The sequence below is a fragment of the Lissotriton vulgaris genome, chromosome 7 (genome assembly GCF_964263255.1).
Source record: "Lissotriton vulgaris chromosome 7, aLisVul1.2, whole genome shotgun sequence".
In the NCBI taxonomy this organism is placed as follows: domain Eukaryota; kingdom Metazoa; phylum Chordata; class Amphibia; order Caudata; family Salamandridae; genus Lissotriton; species Lissotriton vulgaris.
Window position 1 is genome coordinate 526,679,423 of NC_141695.1, and position 24,014 is coordinate 526,703,436.

The window sequence follows — 24,014 nt, forward strand, 5'->3', positions numbered from 1 at the left end:
AGGTCATGTAACGGTCCTAAATTTAGGCGTCCCAACTTATCATGGTTGTCGTTGTACTTTATTGAATCCTTTACGGTCCATGCTCGTGTGTTCAGCTATAAGAACCTGACCAACATATAACTCCTGCTCTATTGTGCAGTTTGCGTACTAGCCAGGTCTTATGTGACCTTTGATACTGTTTCCATGGACCGAAAGTTGCTGAAGGTTACCATACATTGTTAATCTCTACCGTTTACATTTAGCCTTGAAAAAGTCCTTGTGTAGGACGAAACACGTGTTGGTGATGTTTTATCCTGCTGGAATAATCTGTGCTTTGGAATCACAAGAATAAAGATTGAAAATAAAAACAAGTGGACTATATCCTAGAACTCTATCATTGCCATTGAATGTTACTTCATAACTTGTTTTTGTGTTTACTCTACAAATACTAGAGTCTCACTTACTGGGGGCTACCTAATTTTGCTCCAAACCTGACAACTGTTACTTTATAGGAGTGCTATCCTCTTTATTTTGTTTGGTTCTTGTGACACACTTTATAGTGTGCACTGACGGCATCTTTAGGTGGTAGATGCCTTGAGGTTCTATAGCACCCTACTAAATTACTTTTTCTTCTTTTAATACAATGTGTACTTAACATAAAGATAAAGAATAACGGTTTATATAAGGTGTTGTGCAGACATTTCCCTTTTGGGAACACTACCGCCTTTGCTTTGTTTCTATCGTTCCATATGTACTCCACTTCATTTTTTTGCTAGCAGCTTCAAAGCATGAGTTTTTATATGACATCTGTTTTATAAATCCGCCATAAAATTCTTCCATTCCTAAAAGTAAGTATAGTAATTTATCTTTATTGGCCAGTGGCTGAACTTTATCTAATCATGCATACACCATATCTACTTTAGGTTGTATGCCTTGCCCAGTAATAGTGTGTCTCAAATCTCTGACACCCTTTTGTTATGTTCATTCCAGTCTCTTCCATATATCAAGACATCATCTGGATGTAATTGCCCTTTTAATTACAGAAGCCACTGAAATTAAGCCAAAAGCCATGTAAATAATTGTATACGACCCAAAAGACATAATGAAGGTAGTGTAATCCTGGTTCACAAAAAGGGCACATGGGGGTCATTGATATTATTATCCTGTTTACTGATTTAAATTGCTGCTATCCAGTGGAACGTGTCAATCTTTATTATTTGTTCAAGCGTTTTCTTCCCATGTTATTTTCCAGAATTTCTATGACTAGATGAATAGAAATATCTGGAGGATAGCTCCTCACAATTACTCTCCATCCTCCTAGGTCTACCTTTTTTTGCTATAGACAGATATAAGTGTAAAACAAAGATTACATTGTCAGAGTAGGATCACCCTTCCTTCTTTGTATACCCCTCTCGTATCGTAGAAAAATTGGTGATCACTTCTTTGATCCTTCTCTGACCTTCTTGTATCAACTTCAAATCCTCACTAACAACCTTATATGGAATCCTCTCTGGGGACCTTCACCAGTTCCTTGATATTAACACTGTGCTTTAGGATCAGTCAGCTATAGTGAGATTGGGCGCTGATACACAATTGCATGAATGCACTGTTTTGTGCCACAATGGAGATTATGGCCATTTCTGCAAAAATGCCCAGAGCACCTTGTATAGTATTTGACCTACCATTTTCTCTCATAACTCACCCTTTGAACATGGTGCTATTATTTACATACATCCCGATTGCCAGATTAGCAGGTAACTTGACCATGTCCTACTAACTTTCATAGGGTTAGATGCAACACACATTCAAAGTTTTCTTCTAGTGTTCGTCTGCAAATTAGGAATTAAAATGAAGAATCAAAAAACCTTCTGTGGTAAGGAGATTTTTTCTAACAGGCAGCAAGTGCATAATTTATTTTTTCTAAGAGAGCTGCTGTGATGAGATCACAGTGTACCACAGGACAATATTTTGTTAATCTGAAATCAGACTTACTTTAAAATGTTAAAATGTTCATTGGTTACCAAAAGACGTACAGGACACTATGGAAAAAGATGCTGAATATTTGAAATTCAAATTTCTTGACTAGTAAGATTTTAACCATAGAGTAAGATTTTACTTTTGCCTGTTTCAAGTAAATTGCCCATGTTGCGAAGCCTGGCAAAGTGGTTCACCTTCATCTTCACTGATAAAATGTTTTCCTACACAACTGACAGTAGGGGAGAACAAGGGCAGCCCAATATACGAACCCCGGGATAACATGTGTTTGGGAAAACAATGGTTCAGGGTTGGCCACAGTGGGTCCCGAGTAAAAAGTGAAATTCCCAAGGAGATTAGGAGAATTAATTACACTCAAAGCAGTTTGTCATACTGGGAAAGAATGGCAGGGTAGCATAGAATGTGTAAAAGGATCAGTTTATTTTACACAAAAAGTTTTTCGTGCTGTAAATAGTAATCAGGTGCTCACACAAAGTGAAAAGTGGGCATGTTGTGACAAAGCGAAAGTGAAATTAAAACCAACAATTTTCAAAAGATCAAATACCTCCCAATTAAAAAACCACTGACTACGGAGTAACGTTTAAAGATTTATTACAAAGCCAAAAACAACTGAACATACAAGCACCTCAGCAAGAGGTTTAAGAAATAAACTGGCACTAATACAAACCTAATCCTACACAGGAGTCTTCGACGACTCAAAATAAAAAGTAGAGTAAGTTCAAGAAGCATTAGGCAAGCAATAATTGTTCCCACTTGAAGTTTTGACTGCATCTGCTCCAAAGGGAAAGACAAGATTAGTCTGTCCCTACACTAACTCTAAAGTGACATCCCTACATAACATACCTCCCAGGCAAGAGAAAAGGTGTCAGCTGTGAAGGCTCCCTAAGAAGCACATTCACTTTTTCCAGGTAAGTAGCCTAAGCTACCGAGCTCGTTCTAAGATGCTCCTTTCCTTCTCCTGCCTAGTTCCCACTAAAAACCCCTACCTAACTGCATCTCCAGCTGGACTGCCTTAGACTGACTCTCCTCCCTCGGGGCACTTTCCCTAATACAAAATCCCAAATAAGTAGACACGCCTTAGTCAACCACAACTCCATCCTTGTCAAAAAACCATTGCTGTGTCCTTGAATCCCAGGCACACTCTCCATCAAATGTTGCAGTTGTGCATTCCAGTAGACTCCCTTCGTTCTCACTCCAACCAACCTAACTCCTAAAACAATGGATTATTCTACCTAACAAGCTATGTGGCCTTGCACCTGCAAAAGAAATGCATCTCTCAAACCTGTAACTTTAGCCAAACTAAGAAAATACAGTTAGGCCTCTGCTGGCATGTTCATGTTTCAGGCCTTCACACATTTAAATGCATTTCTAACTTTACACCATAAGTCTTACATTAATCATTCTAAAATATTAAATTTCCTTATTTCTAAACATTATCTTTCTCATGTTAGAGCATCACGAGTTTCTTTTAATAGGCTATCTACACGTACAACTTTAATATGGCACGTTCAAACCTAATACAACATTTTACACATGAAGCAATAATTTCTACGTTATTTAAGGCATATTCTCGAACATTGCACTACATTAGTCTTCAAATAATATTAGCACACTTCTACATTTTGCCATACAGTCGATTAGTTCTACATGTTTAAGAAACACACGTTAATACAGTCCTCTAAATATGCGGGTGCTGTTTACGGGTGGTTATAGTGCACCCCTACAATTTTCAAAATGACATGGCGCTCTCTCAGTCGTTGCCGCTAATCGGGACGACTTGGTGGGACTTTTCAACCAGGGCTGTCGGAATGAGCTGGAACGTCATTCAGTTGCTGTTCAGCTGCCAGGAGGGTGTTTGATTCCTGCTCTGTGATCTACTAATTAACATAAGACTCGGAAGAAAGGTACGCTTCCTGAATGTTGCAATTGTCCTTATACGCGCTTCAGCCTCTTGCCAAATAAGCAGAATATACAATGTGTAGCCCGTAGCACAGGACCCACAGACCTGCTCTCCTAATTATTCACATGTAATTCAATCGCACCAGGCGACTCGTGAGATGTACACCGCCGGAATTGATATCCGACAGCCCTGCTTGAATAGTCCCACCAAGTTTTCCCGGTTAGCAGCAACTATCAACAGTCTCCTCCTCGCCCTTCGCCTACCCGGTAGACATTGTCATCCCGTGTCCAGTGCCGCCCGCTTTCAATAAATATTTCAGGCTGCTCACTTTATGTCCTGAAGATGATCTTAATTTAATAAAGATCGAAACGCCGTCGACCCCCACAACAAAAAGTCCTCTCATTGTTAAAAGCCAGTTGTGCAGTTCCATTTCATGTTGTCAATGCAATGTTTTGGTTTTAATTTCACTATCACTTTGTCACGACACTCCCACTTTTTACTTTGTGTGAGCACCTGATTACTATTTACAGTACGAAAAACTTTTTGTGTAAAATAAACTGTTCATTTTACACATTCTATGCTACCCTGCCATTCTTTCTCAGCATGACAAACTGCTTTGGGTATAATTAATTCTCCTGATCCCCTTGGGGATTTCACTTTTTACTCTGGACCCACTGTGGCCAACCCTGAACCATTGTTTTCCTACACAACTGAGCCTTTTACTGGCACATGCTGGACCACCCATGAAGGGTGGGACATTCTCTGACTGGAAAACCACAGAAGATCTGATAGTATAGCAGGGTCAGTACAGAAGGCGACTAGAAGGAGCTCAAGGCAGAGAACTGGATGGGGTCTAGGAGGGGACTGGGGATTGACAAGGAGACTGATACAAGCCAGTGTGCCGGGGCTGGAGATGCAAGGGCCCATCCACAGGAACCTCGGTGAAGTGTGGGCAGGCAAGGAAGTAGTGGGAAGTTTGAGTGGTGGGGGATGTCTGACAGGGGTCTGCTCCTTAATAGTCTGCAGCCGACTCGCTGTGGCTCATGGACCTTGATAGCAGTTGTAACTATTTCCTGCTGCCACAAAGGTCTGCACAAACTTCCCCTCCTAGTTTTTAGGTACTTCTCCCCCATCTGCTGCCTGTATTCTTAATCCTAGCCACCCACCATCCTTCTGTTGTCGCTTGGTATCATCCCCACTGGCCCTCCGTGTCACCTCCCAGTAATGGCCATGTCATAGCGCATTATTTTTAACATTCAGTCTTTCTGTACAGTGGGTTAGCTGATGTAGAGGATAGTTAAAACATTGACAAAGCGAGGACCTCACATGGATCAGACCTGTTGGCTTTGCCAATGCTTTTTCTTTACCTTGACATGGTTTGAACTTCACGAAATTCGCTACATCTTTGTTTTTCATTCACAAAGTTGGGAGTCAGCAGATTCACATCCCTATGAACAAACTTGATATTCATGACTGATGTCAAATGAGTTATTGACCCAAGTAGGCAAATGCTCTTACCATCATTTAGCCTAAACCATAATTAAACAGATACTGTCTGCTTCTGCAAGGTTTAAATTAGCATGTAAATTGACCTGCACAGTTCCCTTTCTCTTGAGCAAGGTTTGTGTTTACTGTGCAAGTCTTCATCTTCCTGTGCTCGACACCTAGTCCTTCTCAAGAACACTTCAAAGAAAGTGTCACATTTATCATGCTTTGAAGTGGCGGTACTTGGCATGTGCTATATGAAAAGGCCATACAAGGTAAAACAGGAGACAGCTACCACTGATTACAGAAACCACAGCAGTGACAGATATGGACTCCTACTGGTGGAATCGGTGTACCAGCTGGGGCCCCTAAAAGTCACTGGCAGCGTACTGCAGCTTATTTTGCCTAGGCAAACCTGGCACTGCAGCTTGTATACCAGCTCAGTATGGTGGTGCCATTGCCATAAAGACCTGCTTGTTGCTAATTGTGGTAGCATCAGAGTGAGAAGTTGTGATTCAGATATCTACAGGTATCAATGGGGAGGAGATCATAGAGGACCCCACCCATCCTGGAGAAGTGGGAAATCAAGGTTGCCTCCTTGAGGACTGATACCACATGGCCACCCCATTTTGACGGGCAAGCCTATTAAGGGTAGGAAGAAATGGATTATTGGGAAATGGGTATGCTCCGCACATTCCTCACCTATGCAGCAGAAAGGGATAAATATGCATAATTATTTCCAACCTTTTAGAGACCAATTCACATTAAGTTCACTCATTCACTCATATTCTTCATACTAGTTTTCTAACTAGTGTAAACGTGTTCTAGTAATAAATGCTGACAGACTTAGTTAAAGTAGACATCTTCTATACTATATAGGAAGCTGATTTTGATGCATTAAAATTGTGCATCTGACGTTATGAATATTTTTGCATTTAAATGAAAACGTAGCACCTTGCAAAATCATATTTTTCTTGTACTGGACTCCATTACGTCCACACTAGACCTAAATACCATCTTGAATCCTAACACAGGCAGGTTACATGTGATGAGACTTCTCCTCTCATCACATGTAACAAAATGTGCACCAGTACAATGCTCTGTGTTGACATGCTGTTCTCACAGAACTCTGGAGGAAGTCTTTTTGCAACATTCAAGGCTCTTTCTGCCTTTGTTACTGTAGGCCTGTTCATATATGAGACTGTTATTGTTTTGAGTGTAACCAGATTTGTACTGACGCATCCAATGACATTAGGCCAAAGGGGTGGTTTAATGTTTATATTGTGGGATGTGATTGGGATAGTGCCAGATGAAGCTAAATTACTTTTTGTTTTCTGATTTGTGAACTCCATAATGATGTATGATCACCTTATGCTGATAATACGATATTCACTGTGAATTTTATTATAAAAGTCCTTAAATTTGGACTTGAGCAAGTCTGGTTTGCCACGACTCTTGTAGAGCAGAACTACATTAGTCGGTCTCTGGATTTGGACTTAGAATATTTTTGCTCTAAGACTTGACTTCATGTTCCATGGTCCACATTGCGACCAGAATCAAGTTAGGCTCTCCCGCTGACCCTTGCCCACCAAGGATTTTGAAGGTAGCCCTCCCTGCAATTGAGGAAGAATTCCTCTCCCTGATTAACCTTTCGCTAGAAACAGGGAAGGTCCCCAGGAATTTTAAAGAAGCCAGAGTACTCCCCTCCTCAAAAAAATGGATGAGACTCCACCAACATGAAAAACTACAGGCCCATCTCCCAACTTCCTTTTCCAGCTAAAATGATGGAACAGCACGTCCTCAAAACTCTATCGATGTTTATGGAAGAACATCAACTACTTTGGGACAGGCAGGCAGGCTTTAGAGCCCACCACAGCACTGAGCTAGTAATGCTGTCAGTACTGGACGAAATCAGGCTCACAGCTGACCTCAATAAGCTGTGCACCCTGGTCCCTCTAGACCTGTTGGCGGCGTTCGAGATGGCCAACCACTGTCAACTCTTGACAAGAATCTGGGACATTGGTATCTGTGGGACGATACATCAATAGATTACCTCCTTCCTGACAGACCGTACCCTTAGAATTCAGATGGGTGATTGTGTGTCCAACAGAGGGTCAATAACCTGTAGAGTCCCTCAAGGGTCACCACTGCCCCCACTTTTGTTTAACATCTATCTCAGACCGCTAGTGAGGGACTTGACCCCGGTGGACTGCCAGGTGTTTTTACAAATTGACAGCACCCCACAAGCCCACACATGTGTGCAAGACACACTCCGATATGTGGTGAACTGGATGACGGCCAACTCACTTAAGGTTAACCCAGATAAAACAAAGATACTGGACATCACTATGGTCAGCAACCCGTAGACCGACCAATTCTGGCCACAGGAGTGGGGAGACACATCGTCTCCAGCCCCAGTGGTAAAAAGCCTGGGTATTAAAATAGATGCCAAACTCTCACTGACCAACCAAGTGTCCACTGTGAACGGGACCTGCGTGGGCCTGCTGTGGCAGTTAAGGAAACTATCACCCCTCCTTTCCTTCTCCACCATGCGGACGGTGGTGACCGCATTGTTCATGTTGCGACTAGATTATGGTAATGCGCTTTACATTGGGCTACCGGACAAGTTGTTGGGCAAGCTGCAGGTTGTGATGAATGACGCAGCCAGGCTGATTTTTAAGCTCACCAGATGCACAAGGGCCACTCACCTGCTCCAAAACTTCACTGACTCCCCGTCAAACAGAGGGCTAGATTCATGGGCCTCTGTATCACCCACAAGGCCCTGTATGGACCGGCCCCAAGATACATCAATGAGCGCCTGGGGAAATACATACGGTCATCCGTGGGTGGCCAGCTAGACTGCCTATAGTTTAACTACACGACTAAAGGAGGGCGAGCCTTCTCTGTTCTCATCCACCAACTTTAGAATAAGTTGCCCGGCCACCTCCGGTTCGAAAAATCCCTTCTCCCATTCAGGAAGAAACTGAAGACCCTCCTCTTCACAGAGGCCTGGGTGTAACACAGTCAGATCATGGGTTAACATTCACTTGTGGGGGCTGTGGCTATTCTCTCTCAGCAGTTAGAGGCCTTCCGGTATTAAGCGCTCTACAAATCGTGATTAACATAACCTAACATAACATGTCAGACTCTTTGCTGGATCTTATTAAGCCTTATGCAATTTCTCTATAATGATTCATTATGCATTTTGACTAATTCTTACATTTTTGCCTTCAAAAGTGATCCTTATCTATTTAATAAATCTTCATGATTTTGGACTTTTAGAAGGCTTATGCCCCTTCTTGTTTCAAGACCTATGGCCTGTTCTAGATCTTGGCGGATGGGTTACTCTCTCACAGTGGTGACGGATATCCCGCCAGCTGAAATATAAATCCCATTATATCCTAGGGGATTTATACTTCAGCGGACAGGTTATTGGTCACTGCTGTGACAGAGTAACCAGTCCACCAAGATCTAAAACAGGCCCTTAGTTAATTGACTATGCCGATTTATTTACTGATAACACTGTTATCTGCTGGGACACAGAGATTCATATGTTCTTGAGGTTGACACTGTCTCTGATCCTGCATAGGCAGTTTAGCTTCAATTATCTGATAAGATAGTGTCAACACTAACATTTTGATGGCTCTGTCATTTCAGTCACACCAGGGCATAGTATGTTACATATTGGATGCCATGTGGCTCACCCTGAGCCAGGACAACAGCTTTTATGAAGCACTGAATTGTTAAAACATTAAGACATAACCCAAAGGACCAGTCTATTTCAGGAAACCATGGACCACCTCTTCCAGATGGAATGAATGAGAAATGTGCTGTTTTTCCCCTTTCAGAACTCTGTGACTGATGCCAAATCAGCAATAAATGTACAGTTTGATGAGCTTCTGCAGGCAGTCAAGAAGGCTCACGGCCATGTTTTGGAATTTCTGGAGGACAAAGAGCGTGCCGCTGTCAATCAATCAAATGGCATCAAGATTTACTTGGAACAAAAGTGCAATGAACTGAAAAAGAGCAAGCTCAAAGCTGAGAAACTGGCCAAGCACAGGAACGAAATCTATTTCCTGCAGGTATGAGCATTTCTGAGATTGTGGAAACCTTTCAACAATGTTTCCTATATTTGAAATTAACTCAGTTTGGTTTTTAAATTAGGCTCCTCAGGAATAGTACAAGGTAACAGAACTTGTTTGTTGTACATTTTTTTCTGCCTATTTTGGTGGTCTGAAGTTCTTTTGACACTTCATTAGCAACATGAAAAGCTCCTACAGAGGTGCTCTCTTATAGACAGTCTATGGTAGCATAGTGGTGAATCATCTTCCCTCTATTCTTTCTTCTTTCTCTACATCTGTGCTCAACTGCTCCCCTGTTTGTATTGTAGGCTTATTGCCTTTACCATTATGTAAATGGGCTTCTACACCCTGTGATTAGTTGTTTCCGTGTGCTCCCATGATTTGGTGTTACTCCTAGTCTCAGAGGGGTTGGTGCTCTTCCCTTTCCCAGAAAGTGTGCAGATCCAGTTACTCATCCCTGAAACTCCACCCGCAGATTGCAACAGGATTCTTGTTAAGTCTAGGATGGTGCACCTGAAAGCAAAGTACTATGTGTTGTTATTCCCTTAGGAATATGTGGAATTCAAGAAAAGTACAAGCGATGACAGCCTTCCAAGCGTTTACATTGGCCTGAAAGATAAACTCTCTGGAATCAGAAAAGTTGTGACAGAATTAACAGAACACTTTATCCAGAACCTCCAGAACTCCTACAAGGACAAGCTGCAGGAGTTTGCGAAAGAAGGTTAGTGTGTAGTGTGAGTGCCTCTTTGGCTATCCTACTTTTATTTCTGCCACTTTTGGGTTTACTCAAGTTTTTGCATGAAGATTCATGTCACTTCAGACTTATAGCTCATTGTATGAATATCTGTTTAGTACTCATCCTTTGCAGAGTTGCCATTAGACCGAGTTGATATTACACAGAGAGAATTAGGTACAACATCAAAGGTTACAATTTCCTCCTTCTGTCACTGGTGCACGGATTTATTTAAAAGGTGGAGATTTTATGTAGGTCGCTAACTCTTTTGTCATTCTAAATGTGTAGCAGTGGACTTCTCTCGGTAAAGGATTGACTGTTTTTATCATTTGTGCAGGCTTGTTGTCCAACGATCATGTTGGTGCAATATCCATGCAGTGTATATAATTTGTGTGTGGAACAAAGTTCTTGACTCATATGAAACAATTTCAAAAGGCTTCTGTTGGGTATTATTAAGATGATTAGTGTGACGGAAAGCCCATGATTCATGTGTAGTGGTGTCATGTCTCCTGTCCATGGAAGTGGATGTAAGGCGATGTCCATGGACCATTTACGGGTAAATAGTCATGGCTCATGTGGCGGTGGAGCTATATTGAGTCTGATATGCACATTGTCAAAAGCAGGTGTATTGCAATATCTATGATTTTATGGCCAATATCCATGGCCATATGGGGCAATTTCCCCGGCTCATGTGTGATGCACATTCCATGGCTTTCTGTGCGTAAAATATCTCTATCATGCGATTCTCTTTGGCTCATGTGGATGGGAATATTTACGGCTCTTTTGGATAAATACCGTAGCTTGTTTATGCCGATGTACACAACATATGTGGGGCCTATAACCATTAATCATGAAGGGCAATGTCCATAAGGTCTAAGGATCATGTGATGTTAAAGTCTCAGGCTTATACAGGAGGAGCATTTTTGTCACTAATTTAGGAGTAAATGTCCTTGTTAGTGCTGTGATGATATCCATGCTCTGTTTGGGGTAACATTATGTTGATTATGTTGCAAGTTCATTTTGACATGAGTGCATTTTTGTTTTATTCTTGCTAGGACTAATTGGTGAACGTAATGATTAGGTATGACTTAAAACACTGTGGTGAACGTAATGATTGGTAGGACTTAAAACACCATGGTGAACGTAATGATTGGTAGGACTTAAAACACTGTGGTGAACATAATGATTTGTAGGACTTAAAACACTGTGGTGAACGTAATGATTGGTAGGACTTAAAACACTGTGGTGAACGTAATGATTTGTAGGACTTAAAACACTGTGGTGAACGTAATGATTGGTAGGACTTAAAACACTGTGGTGAACGTAATGATTGGTAGGACTTAAAACACTGTGGTGAACGTAATGATTTGTAGGACTTAAAACACTGTGGTGAACGTAATGATTGGTAGGACTTAAAACACTGTGGTGGACGTAACGATTGGTATGACTTAAAACACTGTGTAAATGTAATGATTGGTAGGACTTAAAACACCATGGTGAACATAATGATTGGTAGGACTTAAAACACTGTGGTGAACGTAATGATTTGTAGGACTTAAAACACTGTGGTGAACGTAATGAATGGTAGGACTTAAAACACTGTGGTGGACGTAACGATTGGTATGACTTAAAACACTGTGTAAATGTAATGATTGGTAGGACTTAAAACACCTTGGGGAACGTAACAATTGGTATGACTTAAAACACTGTGGTGAACTTAATGATTGGTATGACTTAAAACACTGTGTAAACGTAATGATTGGTATGACTTAAAATACATTTTGCATGGAGTTATATTGCTCGTATTTGCTTGAGCCTATGTAATTTTACCTGCATTTACATGCTTATAGCCGAAATGGGTGGAGTATACGTCCTCTTTGCTTTTAAACTGCCAGTTACTAATAAAAGCAATTTCACTTCATTGACGACAACACACATAGGAATAAAATATGACAAACCATCTACTATAATACACCCAATAGGACCATAGATTTACCAATAGACAAGTGTGACATTGCAAATGCAGGATGCAGTAAACCAATTGTGGTTATTATTCAGTAATACTCGTGAAAACATGCCCGTATGCTTGTGTCTGTGATGGAATTTTCGTACTTAAATCCATAATTTGAGATAAGGAGCCCGTTTTAAGAATACATGAACCTGAAATGTAGTGTAACACGTTCAAGTACATCACCTGCACATAAAAAGTTAGTTTCAAGCAGAGTTTTGTATTTCTGTTCCATTAGCCGTGGCTGACGTGCACATTTTACCTTCATTTGTTTTTAGTTACATCTTCACATACCTTTGCTTTTAGTGAGTACTGTCAAATGTTTTTGTGAAGCGCGGTGTTCAGCAAATGTTTGGCTTCTTGACGCGGTCCTGCTCTCAGGAGCAGGCGGAGGTCTGGGATTTGTAGGTTTTCCTCGCAGAGGGCCTGCTCCATGCTTGGATCCATGTCTTGAGGGCGTCCTCCGAACTTTAGTTGCCCTAGAGGTTTATGCAGAATATTGTTCTTTTCTGTGTCAGTATCCGTAAGGGGGGCAGAGCATTTGACATTCGTCCAACCTGGACGAGTGTGGGGTCTGTCTTACCATTTCTCTGTGTGGATTACAGTAAGAGGCTAAAACTATTTGTCCCTTCCCCTATCTGCGGTACCGGTTTTCTGCTGCAGCTATTTTCTGTGTTGAGGGACACCTACTAGGACCTCCCACAGGTGACAGGACTCGTGCCCTTCAAAATGAGAAATGCTGATGCATCTCTGTGTTTTCAAATTGCCCAGATTGTGCTTACTATTACACTACAAAATTATTTCAGACAGTAATGACCTACTTCTCTGTATGTTTTGGTGCTTCGGTCAGTCACCAGGCCATTACTTACCACATCCTTTCTCAGGGGATATATGATGTTACAACGCGGACTTTTACTCCGCATACCGTTACAACGCGGTTTTTACAACGCGGATCATGTAACAACGCATGTATTTACAACGCATTTTTTTACAACGCAGGTACCTTTACAACGCAGACCATTACAACGTAAGTATTGGTAAGTATATATTAATAAGAATAATATAATAGTAACTTAATTTTAAAAGTATAATTTAAGTATAATTTAATGTAATTTTAAATAATTTAATTTCCGTTAATTAATTTAAATTTAAATTAATGTTACTTTATTTTTACCATGTACCCCTGTACCCCAGAAACTCTAAACTGACCCTAAACACCCCCAAAAAAATAAAGTAATTTTTTTAAATATAATTAAAATTAATTATTGAAAATTAAAAAAATTATAACTTTATTTTTACCCTGTACCCCTGTACCCCAAAAACTCAAAACTGACCCTCAACCCCAAAAATAATGCAAAGTAATTTAATTTAATTTATTTACTATTAAATAATTTAAATTAAAATTAAATTTAATTTATTTTTACCATGTACCCCAAAAACTAAAAACTGACCCTGAACCCTAAAATACCCCTTTACCCAAAAACTAAAAACTGACCCTGAACCCTAAAAATACCCCTTTACCCAAAAACTTAAAACTGACCCTGAACCCTAAAAATACCCCTTTACCCAAAAACTAAAAACTGACCCTGAACCCTAAAAATACCCCTTTACCCAAAAACTAAGAACTGACCCTGAACCCTAAAAATACCCCTTTACCCAAAAACTAAAAACTGACCCTGAACCCTAAAAATACCCCTTTACCCAAAAACTGAAAACTGACCCTGAACCCTAAAAATACCCCTTTACCCTAAAACTAAAAACTGACCCTGAACCCTAAAAATACCCCTTTACCCAAAAACTAAAAACTGACCCTGAACCCTAAAAATACCCCTTTACCCAAAAACTAAAAACTGACCCTGAACCCTAAAAATACCCCTTTACCCAAAAACTGAAAACTGACCCTGAACCCTAAAAATACCCCTTTACCCTAAAACCCAAAACTGACCCTAACCCCAAAAAATACCCCTTTACCCAAAAACTAAAAACTGACCCTGAACCCTAAAAATACCCCTTTACCCAAAAACTGAAAACTGACCCTGAACCCTAAAAATACCCATTTACCCTAAAACCCAAAACTGACCCTAACCCCAAAAAATACCCCTTTACCCTAAAACCCAAAACTGACCCTAACCCCTAAAAATACCCCTTAACCCCAAACATATAACATTTAAAATTTAACTATATACTTACCAATACTTACGTTGTAATGGTATGCGTTGTAAAGGTACCTGCGTTGTAAAAAAATGCGTTGTAAAAACATGAGTTGTAACAGTATCCGCGTTGTAATGGATGCGTTGTAACAGTAGTGCGTTGTAAAAAATGCGTTGTAACAAGTGCACACCTTTCTCAGGATCCAGAAAGACACCACATTTCACAATACTTACCAAAGAAAGGAATAAACACTAACAACATATAAGACCATTGCAGAGGAGCTTGCAAATAACAAGTCACAACACCTCCCCATCCGAGAGGGTACGCAGCAAATCACAACACCTCCCCATCTCAGAGGGTACACAGCGCATGCTCCTCCTAGCAATGTAATTTAGACATCCCTGATGGGAGCCGATTTCCCTCCTGTACCAACAATTACCCATTAGAGGGGAATCGCCCATCCCTCTGTAAGTACTTGGTAAAAAAGGGTCCCGACCTTCCCTCACAAGGAATACAAACAAATGATATGCTCTAGGGTTTCTTTATTACATGATAATAGGATGACAAAAGAAAGAAATAACTAAACATCACAGTAAACATTAGTAGCAATCATCAACACATATATATACATAGAGCCTGAAAATAAAAGCATAGTTAGATACAATAAGTACACCTGGAACACCTCACCATAATCTTAGGCATTTTATCATCTGAAGAAGGGTCCGTCTCTCTTTCCCTCTCTGGCTGGGTCAGGACTCTCTGTTGCACAAACACGACTGCACGTCTGCACCGTGATGTATCATCAGACCGCCAAACCACCAGACCAGCATCTCAGCATCTGAGCATCTCTCGGACCCCCTTTCTCTAATATGGAACTCTATCCTCTATCGAAGCTTCTGGAAGAACCCGCCTACCTTTCTCACAAGATTCCTGTACCTTTACACACCAGGCACCCAACAGCAGCTGGCCAAACATTTTGTTATGACGCCAAAGCGAAGAAGGCACATTCCTCTTGATAAGAACTGGTCTGCTCTGGTTCACTGCCGGTGAACAACACATGTAATCTCAAATATAACCTCTCGCCTACAGAGGCTCAGAAGATGGCTGCAGTTTAGAATATGGAGTTGCTCAAGCATAGGCCTCTACTACTTGGAAAACAGAATGATCTTAGACCACGTCAAAGCCAATAGGCTAAAGTCATAATTCACCCAACTCAAATAACACTATGCACTTCTTAATCCCTCAATATCCACTGTGGAGCACATGTGTGCACCATCACCAACAACACTGCACCATGACATCCCATACCTTCTATTCTTTGGCAAGATTATTCTAATGCAAGACCATCCTACATTAAGGCTAAAGTAACATAGCACACTAGAATCAGTACATAATGGTGGTGATCGAGGGTCATCACAGATCATCAGACCACTAAAGTGGCTCATTCACTACACGGACTCACAACAGCCCACTAATATTTCTTATAATTACCTTAAACTCCTTATAATTGTGTTGGAATTTGTCTTATCCTGGTGATAATTTGTGCCAGAGTCTCTATGGTCTCATCACTCTGTCTCCCCGTATCGTTGTTTTTTCTTACTTCAAAGCCTGCCTCCTGTCGAGAGTTCTTTAACCTTCAGTCCCCCATGCCTATGGCTTTCAATTTCAAAAAATTGTCTATTCCTAGCATACCCTATCCTCCAGATTCCTTGTCCTCTGGAGCCTTTTTGGCTTGCCATCCAATTTTCTGACCTCCCTGCCTCTAGCTTTCACTGAGTTTGCCTATGTCCTTCTCTTAATATTCGAATTGGTTTAGGTGTGTTAACCAAATATTTAATGGAACATCCTGGATTGCAGAGACGTTTTAAGGCATGGGCAAAGTGGGCTCTGGCCCAGGGCCCCAGCAATTAAGGGGGCCCCCTGAGACAACCATTACTGTTCTGGAGAGAGTCTTGCCCTGATGACCTTAAATAATTCTTAAACAGGGTTTTAAATACCATTTTCCTTTAATATATTTTCAATGTGGCTGATTTGTGAGACTCAATCACAGACATCATGTAGAGAAATGTTGTGTTTATGTTTCTTGTAACATCCATGAAAAGTTTCTTTTAGAGCAAAACATGACCTCACATATGAGAAATGGAAGGGTGTCACAGAGAATATTTGCAGGAATATTAGTGAGCTGCTGCTGTGCTGCAGTATTGAAAACAGAGGTCACTATCCCTGTGCACTGTCGATGACCTGGTCATAGAGGACATGAAAGAGCTGAAACTGGATCATAAATTCAAAGTTGTTCTGAACAAGGGCCCCCGAATCCGTTTGACTTCGGGCCCCTAAAGTCCTCAAGATGTCCCTGCTGGAGTGTGTTGGCGTAGTAATAATATCTCATGCATTTGGTGCCCATTGTATGGTGTTAGATGATACAATGTTTTATGGGCATGTTTAGTGTGATGCTGTGGTACTGGTGATAGATTGTTGGTATTGTGAGTTCAAGTGTTGTGTGGCATGATGTGTGGTGCTGAGAGATGTGGGGCAGTGGTGTTGCAGTGTGATGTCCCATGGTATACTGTACAAAAGTGGGGAGCTCAGAATCCACGCTCCACTCCCAGGCGCACTGCGTTACTGGATACTTAATCCAACCAACTATTCACCATTCGACATTACTCAAAATTAGTCCAAATTTATCCACAATATTTCCAATATTTTCCTCCTCTTCTCCACATTTGTAACATAATGTATTTTGGAAGCTTTTCATATTTGCGTGTGCCCATCCGGACTTCATCAAAAATACGATCCAAAAAACAACAAGTAGTTCAGAGCAGCATCTCTTTATTTCAAACCCAATGCATTTCGGGCTGTAACATCAGCCCTTCGTCGGGGGTCACTGCAAAATCAACAATTACAGGAAAATTCATCATTACCAGATTTTAGTGTTTTTCACAAAGTACACAAGAATCTATACTTCAACACAATATTATTCAATTTTGTGTTTAAACCATCATTACAAAATCTAATATAGTGCCAAGTCACAGTGATCCTCGTAATTCCCCCACAAACATGATAAAAAAACATGTATCAGCCCGTGTTCCCTTTAGTTTTATAATACCACACTCTTAGTACACAAAGCATACGATGAATTTCTCTTTCACCCTTCTACTGTATTCCATTCTTCCTCCGTATTCAAATGACTGACTCTTGTTTAGCTCGGAGCACACGAAAGTTCAAACCCTCCTTTCACTTCCCTTCCCCAATGTTGCCCTCTCTCTCCTGACTAAATACGGAAAACTCCCCATTCTCCTAGTCGAAGGTTGATTGCAATGGATTAACTCTTGAGAAACACGGTGTGCATACCACCCCTTCCATGGTATACTGTGACATGTGCTTTTTGAATATAGCATAACGTAATGCACACCCGTGACTCCTGTAGCTAATCAAGTAGGGGGAAGGAGGTCATTTCTGATACTTTGAAAAACATATATTTGGGTGTCTCTTCTGCCATTGGGACAAATGCTAGACATATGATGGAAACTGTCCAAGCAGACCTGGATTTCTATATTCCAAGAATCCACTCAGCAGACTGTTTGGCTATATCCCTACGCAAGTCATTGCAAGTAAAGTTAATTAAAGTAGAAAGTCTAGAAAGTACTCTATTTCTTGTTTAAGGTCTGGAGGAAACTCCGGTGCTTCCTCTTGCTTCCAGTAGAGTACAGGCAGAAGTAGTTGTCCTGGAGTGATTAAAGGAAACTCCAGCTGAGTTGTTGGACACAGGATGACTACCTAGTAGTAAAGAAATTTCCAACCAAAGCATAAAAGGGAAGCAATGCAAGTCTTATGATGGTTGATTTCAGGCTAGCCAAAGGCCTTGTGGGTTCAAAAGATGGAGCAGTGCTTCCTAAAGTGCAGGGGGACAGAGCCTTATAGAACAATCCGCTAATGTTAGACAGAGACAGGTCGTGTAGAAGATGTGGAATCTTGGACTCTGCAGGTAAGAGATCGATAGGCATCGGCGGGACATCCGTGGAAGATAGATGGAGGCTGATTGAACCTTTGTGCTGTTGATGTACTTGTGATATAAAAAAAGAAAAAAACAATACATGTTTCTTAAAAACACCACTACTGTGTGTGTTCTGTTACTGTTTGGTGTCCTGCGTTTTGGTATTTTGACACCGTTCCCCTTTCCCTGAGGCTTCCGCAGACTTTCTGTCCTAGTTTACCTTGCTGCGTTAGTCCTTTCTAAACCTACACCAAAAACAACATTGTCGTTTCTCTATACTCCAAGTCTTAGAGCAAGGTTCTGGTCCGACTTGAGACCTGTTATCTGTCTTGAGTATTGTAGTGTTGGGTGAGGTTACTATGTGAGGGTGTGTTTAATATTTGTGCAAACCTTATTCGATTTCTACATGTGATTCATTATTATTTACAGTTTATCTAAGCCTGGCATTTTGTGTAGAACCCCATCCAAACCACACAGGTCTCTCATCATCCAGAAACTGCACTTAATGCCTGTAAACATGACGCCTGGGGTCATGGACCAACACGCCTCAGAACTTTCCTCCAATCACACTAAAGAAACCAAAGGATCGGAGGGTTATGCCGGAGCAAATGTTTTCCACTTTTCTCTTTATCCTTAACTGTCACTTTTCTCTTTACCCGTAACCCTATTTTCCACGTGTGAGATTACGACAGCCAGTCGTTCCTTTCCTGGCTTGCATAGATCTCACACAGCAGAACGGTGATAGACTTGCATCTGAATTATTTGCTGAAACACCCTTATCTTGAGAATTTACTGCCACTGCTGGCAGACTTTCTACCACCTCCCACACACAGGCACAATTTGGCAAGGTACCTTGCTTTTCTGTTGAGATGGGGCGACAGACACATCACCCCAATATCGGACGCACAGCGTTATAGAAGCATAACTTGCTTTACCAACATTGATTGATTGGCTCTGAAATACGAAACATAATATTACTCACATCTAAAGAGCCAAAACACACATTTTATGTCAATTTAATTATAAGAAGGTTGGGAGGTATTGGCAGCAATATGATACAGATTTGATTACATGACTGTAAATTATCTGCGGGAGGGTTTGCTAGCGTTTATCTTAATCGTGCTTGAGTTGTTATATAAAAGTTCATTTCATTAGAATATTCCAATTACTTTTCAGTAATTCCATTACTCTGAGTCCTTTCTTCCTCACTACAATCTCACTCTTTGAGGAGAGCCCAGCTACTCTGATAGACCCCCATTTTTATAGTACTACTTTACTTGATACATTTCCTAAGGAAAAGGCACATCTTTACAACGTATGGGAATATTGTCATGATAATGCTATCCTCTAAATTTGACCTCATAATTGCCTCCCTTCAGGGGAGTGTGGACAGGTCCTAATGACCGGCGCTAGAAAGGAAAAACTCAGAGTAATGGAATTACCAGTAAGCAATTGAAACATTACCTATTCGGTCACCTCCTCGCTTTGAGGTTTACCAAAACTTTTCAATTCCATCACTCGAAACGTTACAAGATACGTCTTGCCATGTTGTGAAATTTATTTGAACATGCTGCGATTAAGTATGCACTGCTATTAAAAATACTTAAGAATCAAAGAATGTGTGCTTACACAATGAATTCTGTAATGCTTTACAAATGTACAGGAAACTGTCCTGGTGGCTGTCCTCCTACAAGTCTCAATGATAGCAACCTCTTTATTCAGCATTTTAAGTCCAGCACTGAACCCTAGCCCCCTGATGTCTTTTTCTCTAGACATAGTATAAATAGATCCACTGGTGCTGCTCTTTTATGTGGAATTGAGGTGATTGCCCTGTTCTCCAACAGCTCCCTTATAAGTTTCCATGAAGCTTCCATTTTTCAGCAGTTCTTTAGGACCAGTGTAGGGTTGAAAACTTGACTTGGAGACGTGGAAGATTCTATGGTATAAATATGCTGAATGATATTGTGCCTGTAGATGTTTTCCTGCACAATACAAATGTGTGGACCCAACAAGATATCCCTGGGAGCCCCTATTCTGGCATAGTGGCAGAGTGCAGAGATGGTCCCGGTGTACAAAAAGGGGGACAAGAGTTTGCATGCCAACTACAGGCCGATTAGTCTAATTGATTGACTACAGAAGGTTTTTTGCCGTATGATCTTGGCACAAATTATGCATTGGGTGGATAGCAAGGATATAATGAGCCATCTGCAGGCAGGGTTCAGACCTAAGACCTCAACGATTGACCAGGTCTTCCGTTTTGCTATTATTTATTGGAAGACTGTCTTGTACACAAAAGGTGACCTTAATGTTGCGTTTTTCGATCTAAAATCGACTTTTGATCTTGTACCATGAGGCAAGCTGTGGGCGACTCTAGGAGAAATGGTTGTCCCCTCCGATACATTATTTCTGCTGGTCAGATTACACAAAAATACCTTTGCCAGGGTACGGTGGGGCTCCCAGGGACAATTGACTGGAAAAAATCCCAGTATTGAAGCGTGTCCCCCAGGGATGTGTCCTGCTCCCACATTATTTTCTTTATATGTGAATGGGCTCTATATGTGAATAGGCTGGCACACCATATTTTTCAAATGTCGGGGCTGATGCTCCAAGTTTGACGAATGGTAAAGTGCCATTGCTGTTGTTTGCGGATGACTCTCTGTTAATCTCAAAAACAACAAATGGCCTCCATAAACTTCTGGCTAGCTTTAGTAGCTTTTGTGTAGAGAGGAGCTTGCAGATTTATGTTGACAAGACTAAATGTATGACCTTTAGCCACTGTAACAAATTGAAGGGAAAACTATTCCTAGGCATGGAGCTTTTGGAACAGGTCGACTCTTTTTCCTACCTAGGGATTACATTTACATCTCACTTATCCTGGGGGCAACAAATTGACGTTGCTACATTAAAACACAAACAAAGCGCGGGCGTGGTTTTAAAAGAACTGCATGCTAGTTACACCAGGCCCATTGCCCCTGCCTCAAAATATATCTAGCTAAGGCTTTGGGGGTTGGACTTCGTCGCTGTACTTTTGTGTCACTGCCAAATTTTTGGGCTTGATGTGGGCGAAAATGAGGGCTGCTATTGCTGCTAATAATACTAAACTTTCTTAAAGGTTTTAATTTATTGTGCAGAATTGTATTATTGTTATGAATTTTAACTACATTTAATGGGTAATATTGTTTGTAATTGGTTTTGTTTTATGGTTTAAATCTTTTATTGAGTTTTCAATAGGAACAAAACACAGGTACCGTGAATGAACTTTCATGTAATGCCAAATCAGATGCAGTGCAAAATAGGTCTTCAGATCGAGTGCAGAATTCAGCCAAACATTCATAGGGGTTACCTGGAATACCCCCCAACTGAATAACCCACTCCTCCCCCCACCCTCCCCCCCTTTGTCCACGAACTTAAAAGGTATCTGTCATAGGACTAAAAAGCCGAACCGGTGGTCTGTACTTCAGTGAGTGGGTTTCGATCTGCGCTTGGGCGCCATCTTGTCTAGGATGGGTGTGTCGGCCAACCTAAGGAGGCGCAAGTACCTCGGACAGCTTAGTTCGTGGTAATCAGTGGTGAGTAGTGTCAAAAAGGGGTGCCATAGCTCCGGGAATTCCTCCCCCCATCCCGCCTGCACCAGCGACAATTTCTCCATTCCTAGCACCTTCCATAGCCTGTGCAACCAGCCCGTAATCGGGGGGGCCTGCGAAGTCCTCCAGTGCGCTAGGATATTTTGTGTGGCTGCTCCTAAAGCTATAGCAATGAGGCGACCTCTCCGGGACTTCAAGGGGTGCATCAGGGCGTTGGGTAGCCGTAGCAAAATGTAGGCCGGGAATCGGGGGAGTTGCGTGTCCAGGTGGTTATCTATGTCGTTCAATATCGCAGCCCAATATCCCTGGAGGCGGTCGCAGCTCCACAGTAGGTGTTCTAATGTGCCTAATTTCCCGCACCCCCTCCAGCACCGGTCGCTAATGAGTGGGTCGAACTGGTAGAGACGCGCTGGTGTATGGTACCAATAGGTGGCAACCTTAGTTAGGGTTTCTGTCAGCCCTGCATGGTATGCGGAGTGTTGTGCTCTGTGATAAATGCCATTCCACAATTTGCGTGTGAGGTACCTCCCCAACTCCCGCTCCCACCTAGCTCTGCCAGCGTTATACGTGTAAATGTTTGTCAGGAGGAGGTGCTGGTATAGGTCTGAGGTCAACTTCTTCTCGGAGGTGCGGGTGACCAGCCACTTTTCGTAGGGGGTAAGGAGCCGCTGTGCGCCGGGTTTGATTTCAGGTTGGAGCACCCAGTGGCGGACCTGCAGGTACGCCAATCGATCCTCTTCCGTAATGCCATACTCCTCTTTTACTTGCTGAAAGGAGAGTATACCGTTTAGATTAAACAGGTGACCTATGTCTTTGCACGGGGAACGACGCCATGCGACGAAGGGTTTCGGGTTAAGACCCGGCATAAAGTCGGGGTTGGCGAATATTGGGGTCATGGGGGAGGGGAAGGAGGTCAGGTCATGTTTGGTGTTAACCCGGTCCCACACCTCCATGACAGTGCCCGTAATCAGAGATGCATAAAGGTTCGGTGGACGGTGCCGTCGCGGAAGGAAGGGCACTCCCTGTAGCGGCATCCCTACCACCGCCTGGTCCTGAAAAAGCCAATGTTTGCTCAACTCTAACTGGTGCCATTCCACAAGGTCTTAAGCTGTGTGGCGTAAAAGTAAAGTTGGATATCCGGTACCCCCACTCCCCCGTGTTCCGGTGGAAGCATAGCAATATCATGTTTGAAGCGCCGCCGGCGGCCCTGCCAGAGGAAACGCGCAAGCTCAGACTGCGTTTGCTGAATCCAGTTTTTCGGTGGGCGGAGGGGAAGGGTCTGGAACAGATATAGTATCGGTGGCAGAAGAGTTATTTTAATAGCGGCTATCCTCCCCAGCCAAGAGAGGGGGTGGTGTTTCCACCTCCGGAGTTCTCCCCGAAGTTGAGTGCGTAACCTGGCACAGTTGGCCTCTGCAGTGGCTGGGAGGGTGGGGCCCAGGAGGATCCCCAGATAGGGTACTGTGGCTTCTGACCACTGAATATCAAATTCCTCCCGAGCCTCGGCCAGTACCTCTGCTGGCAGGGAGACATTGAGGGCGATGGATTTATCCGAGTTTATCTTGAACCCGGACGCGCTCGCGAAGCTATGTAGCTCAATAAATAATGCACGGAGGGACTGGACCGGGTCTGTGAGGGAGAGAAAAATATCATCAGCGTAGAGACTAATCTTGTGGACGTCTCCTCCAAAGGGGATGCCTTTGATTAGGGTGTGTCGCCGGACCCTCTGCGCTAGTGGCTCCATGTAAAGGGCGAAGAGAATAGGTGAGAACGGGCAGCCCTGCCTGGTCCCTCTGCCGATATCGAAGAGGGAGGAGGTGTACCCGTTTACACGAACCGTGGCGTTGGGTTGCTTATAACAGTTCTGTATGTGGGTACGTAGTACCTCTCCGAAGCCGAAGAAGCACAGGGCCTGCTCCAAGTAGGCCCAGTGAACCCTGTCAAAGGCCTTCTCGGCGTCGATGGTGAGGAGCATGCAACCTGGCCATGTGCGTGATCCCGCCTCAATGAGGTGGAGAACTCTCTTGCTGTTATGGCCAGTCTGCCGCTGGGGGATGAACCCCGCCTGGTCCGGCTCCACTAGTTGTTGCATGTAGGGTGCCA

The 24,014-nt window shown here is 42.4% G+C and overlaps 1 protein-coding gene across 1 annotated transcript in view; it reads left to right on the plus strand.

Annotated features, from left to right (window-relative positions):
- TRIM16 (tripartite motif containing 16) overlaps positions 1 to 24,014 on the plus strand; it is a 147,678-nt gene that overhangs the window by 50,946 nt on the left and 72,718 nt on the right. The window contains exons 3-4 of the mRNA XM_086930608.1: positions 9,208 to 9,441; positions 9,991 to 10,162. Of these exons, the coding sequence (XP_086786734.1) occupies positions 9,208 to 9,441; positions 9,991 to 10,162 (406 nt within the window). The remainder of the gene's footprint in view (positions 1 to 9,207; positions 9,442 to 9,990; positions 10,163 to 24,014) is intronic.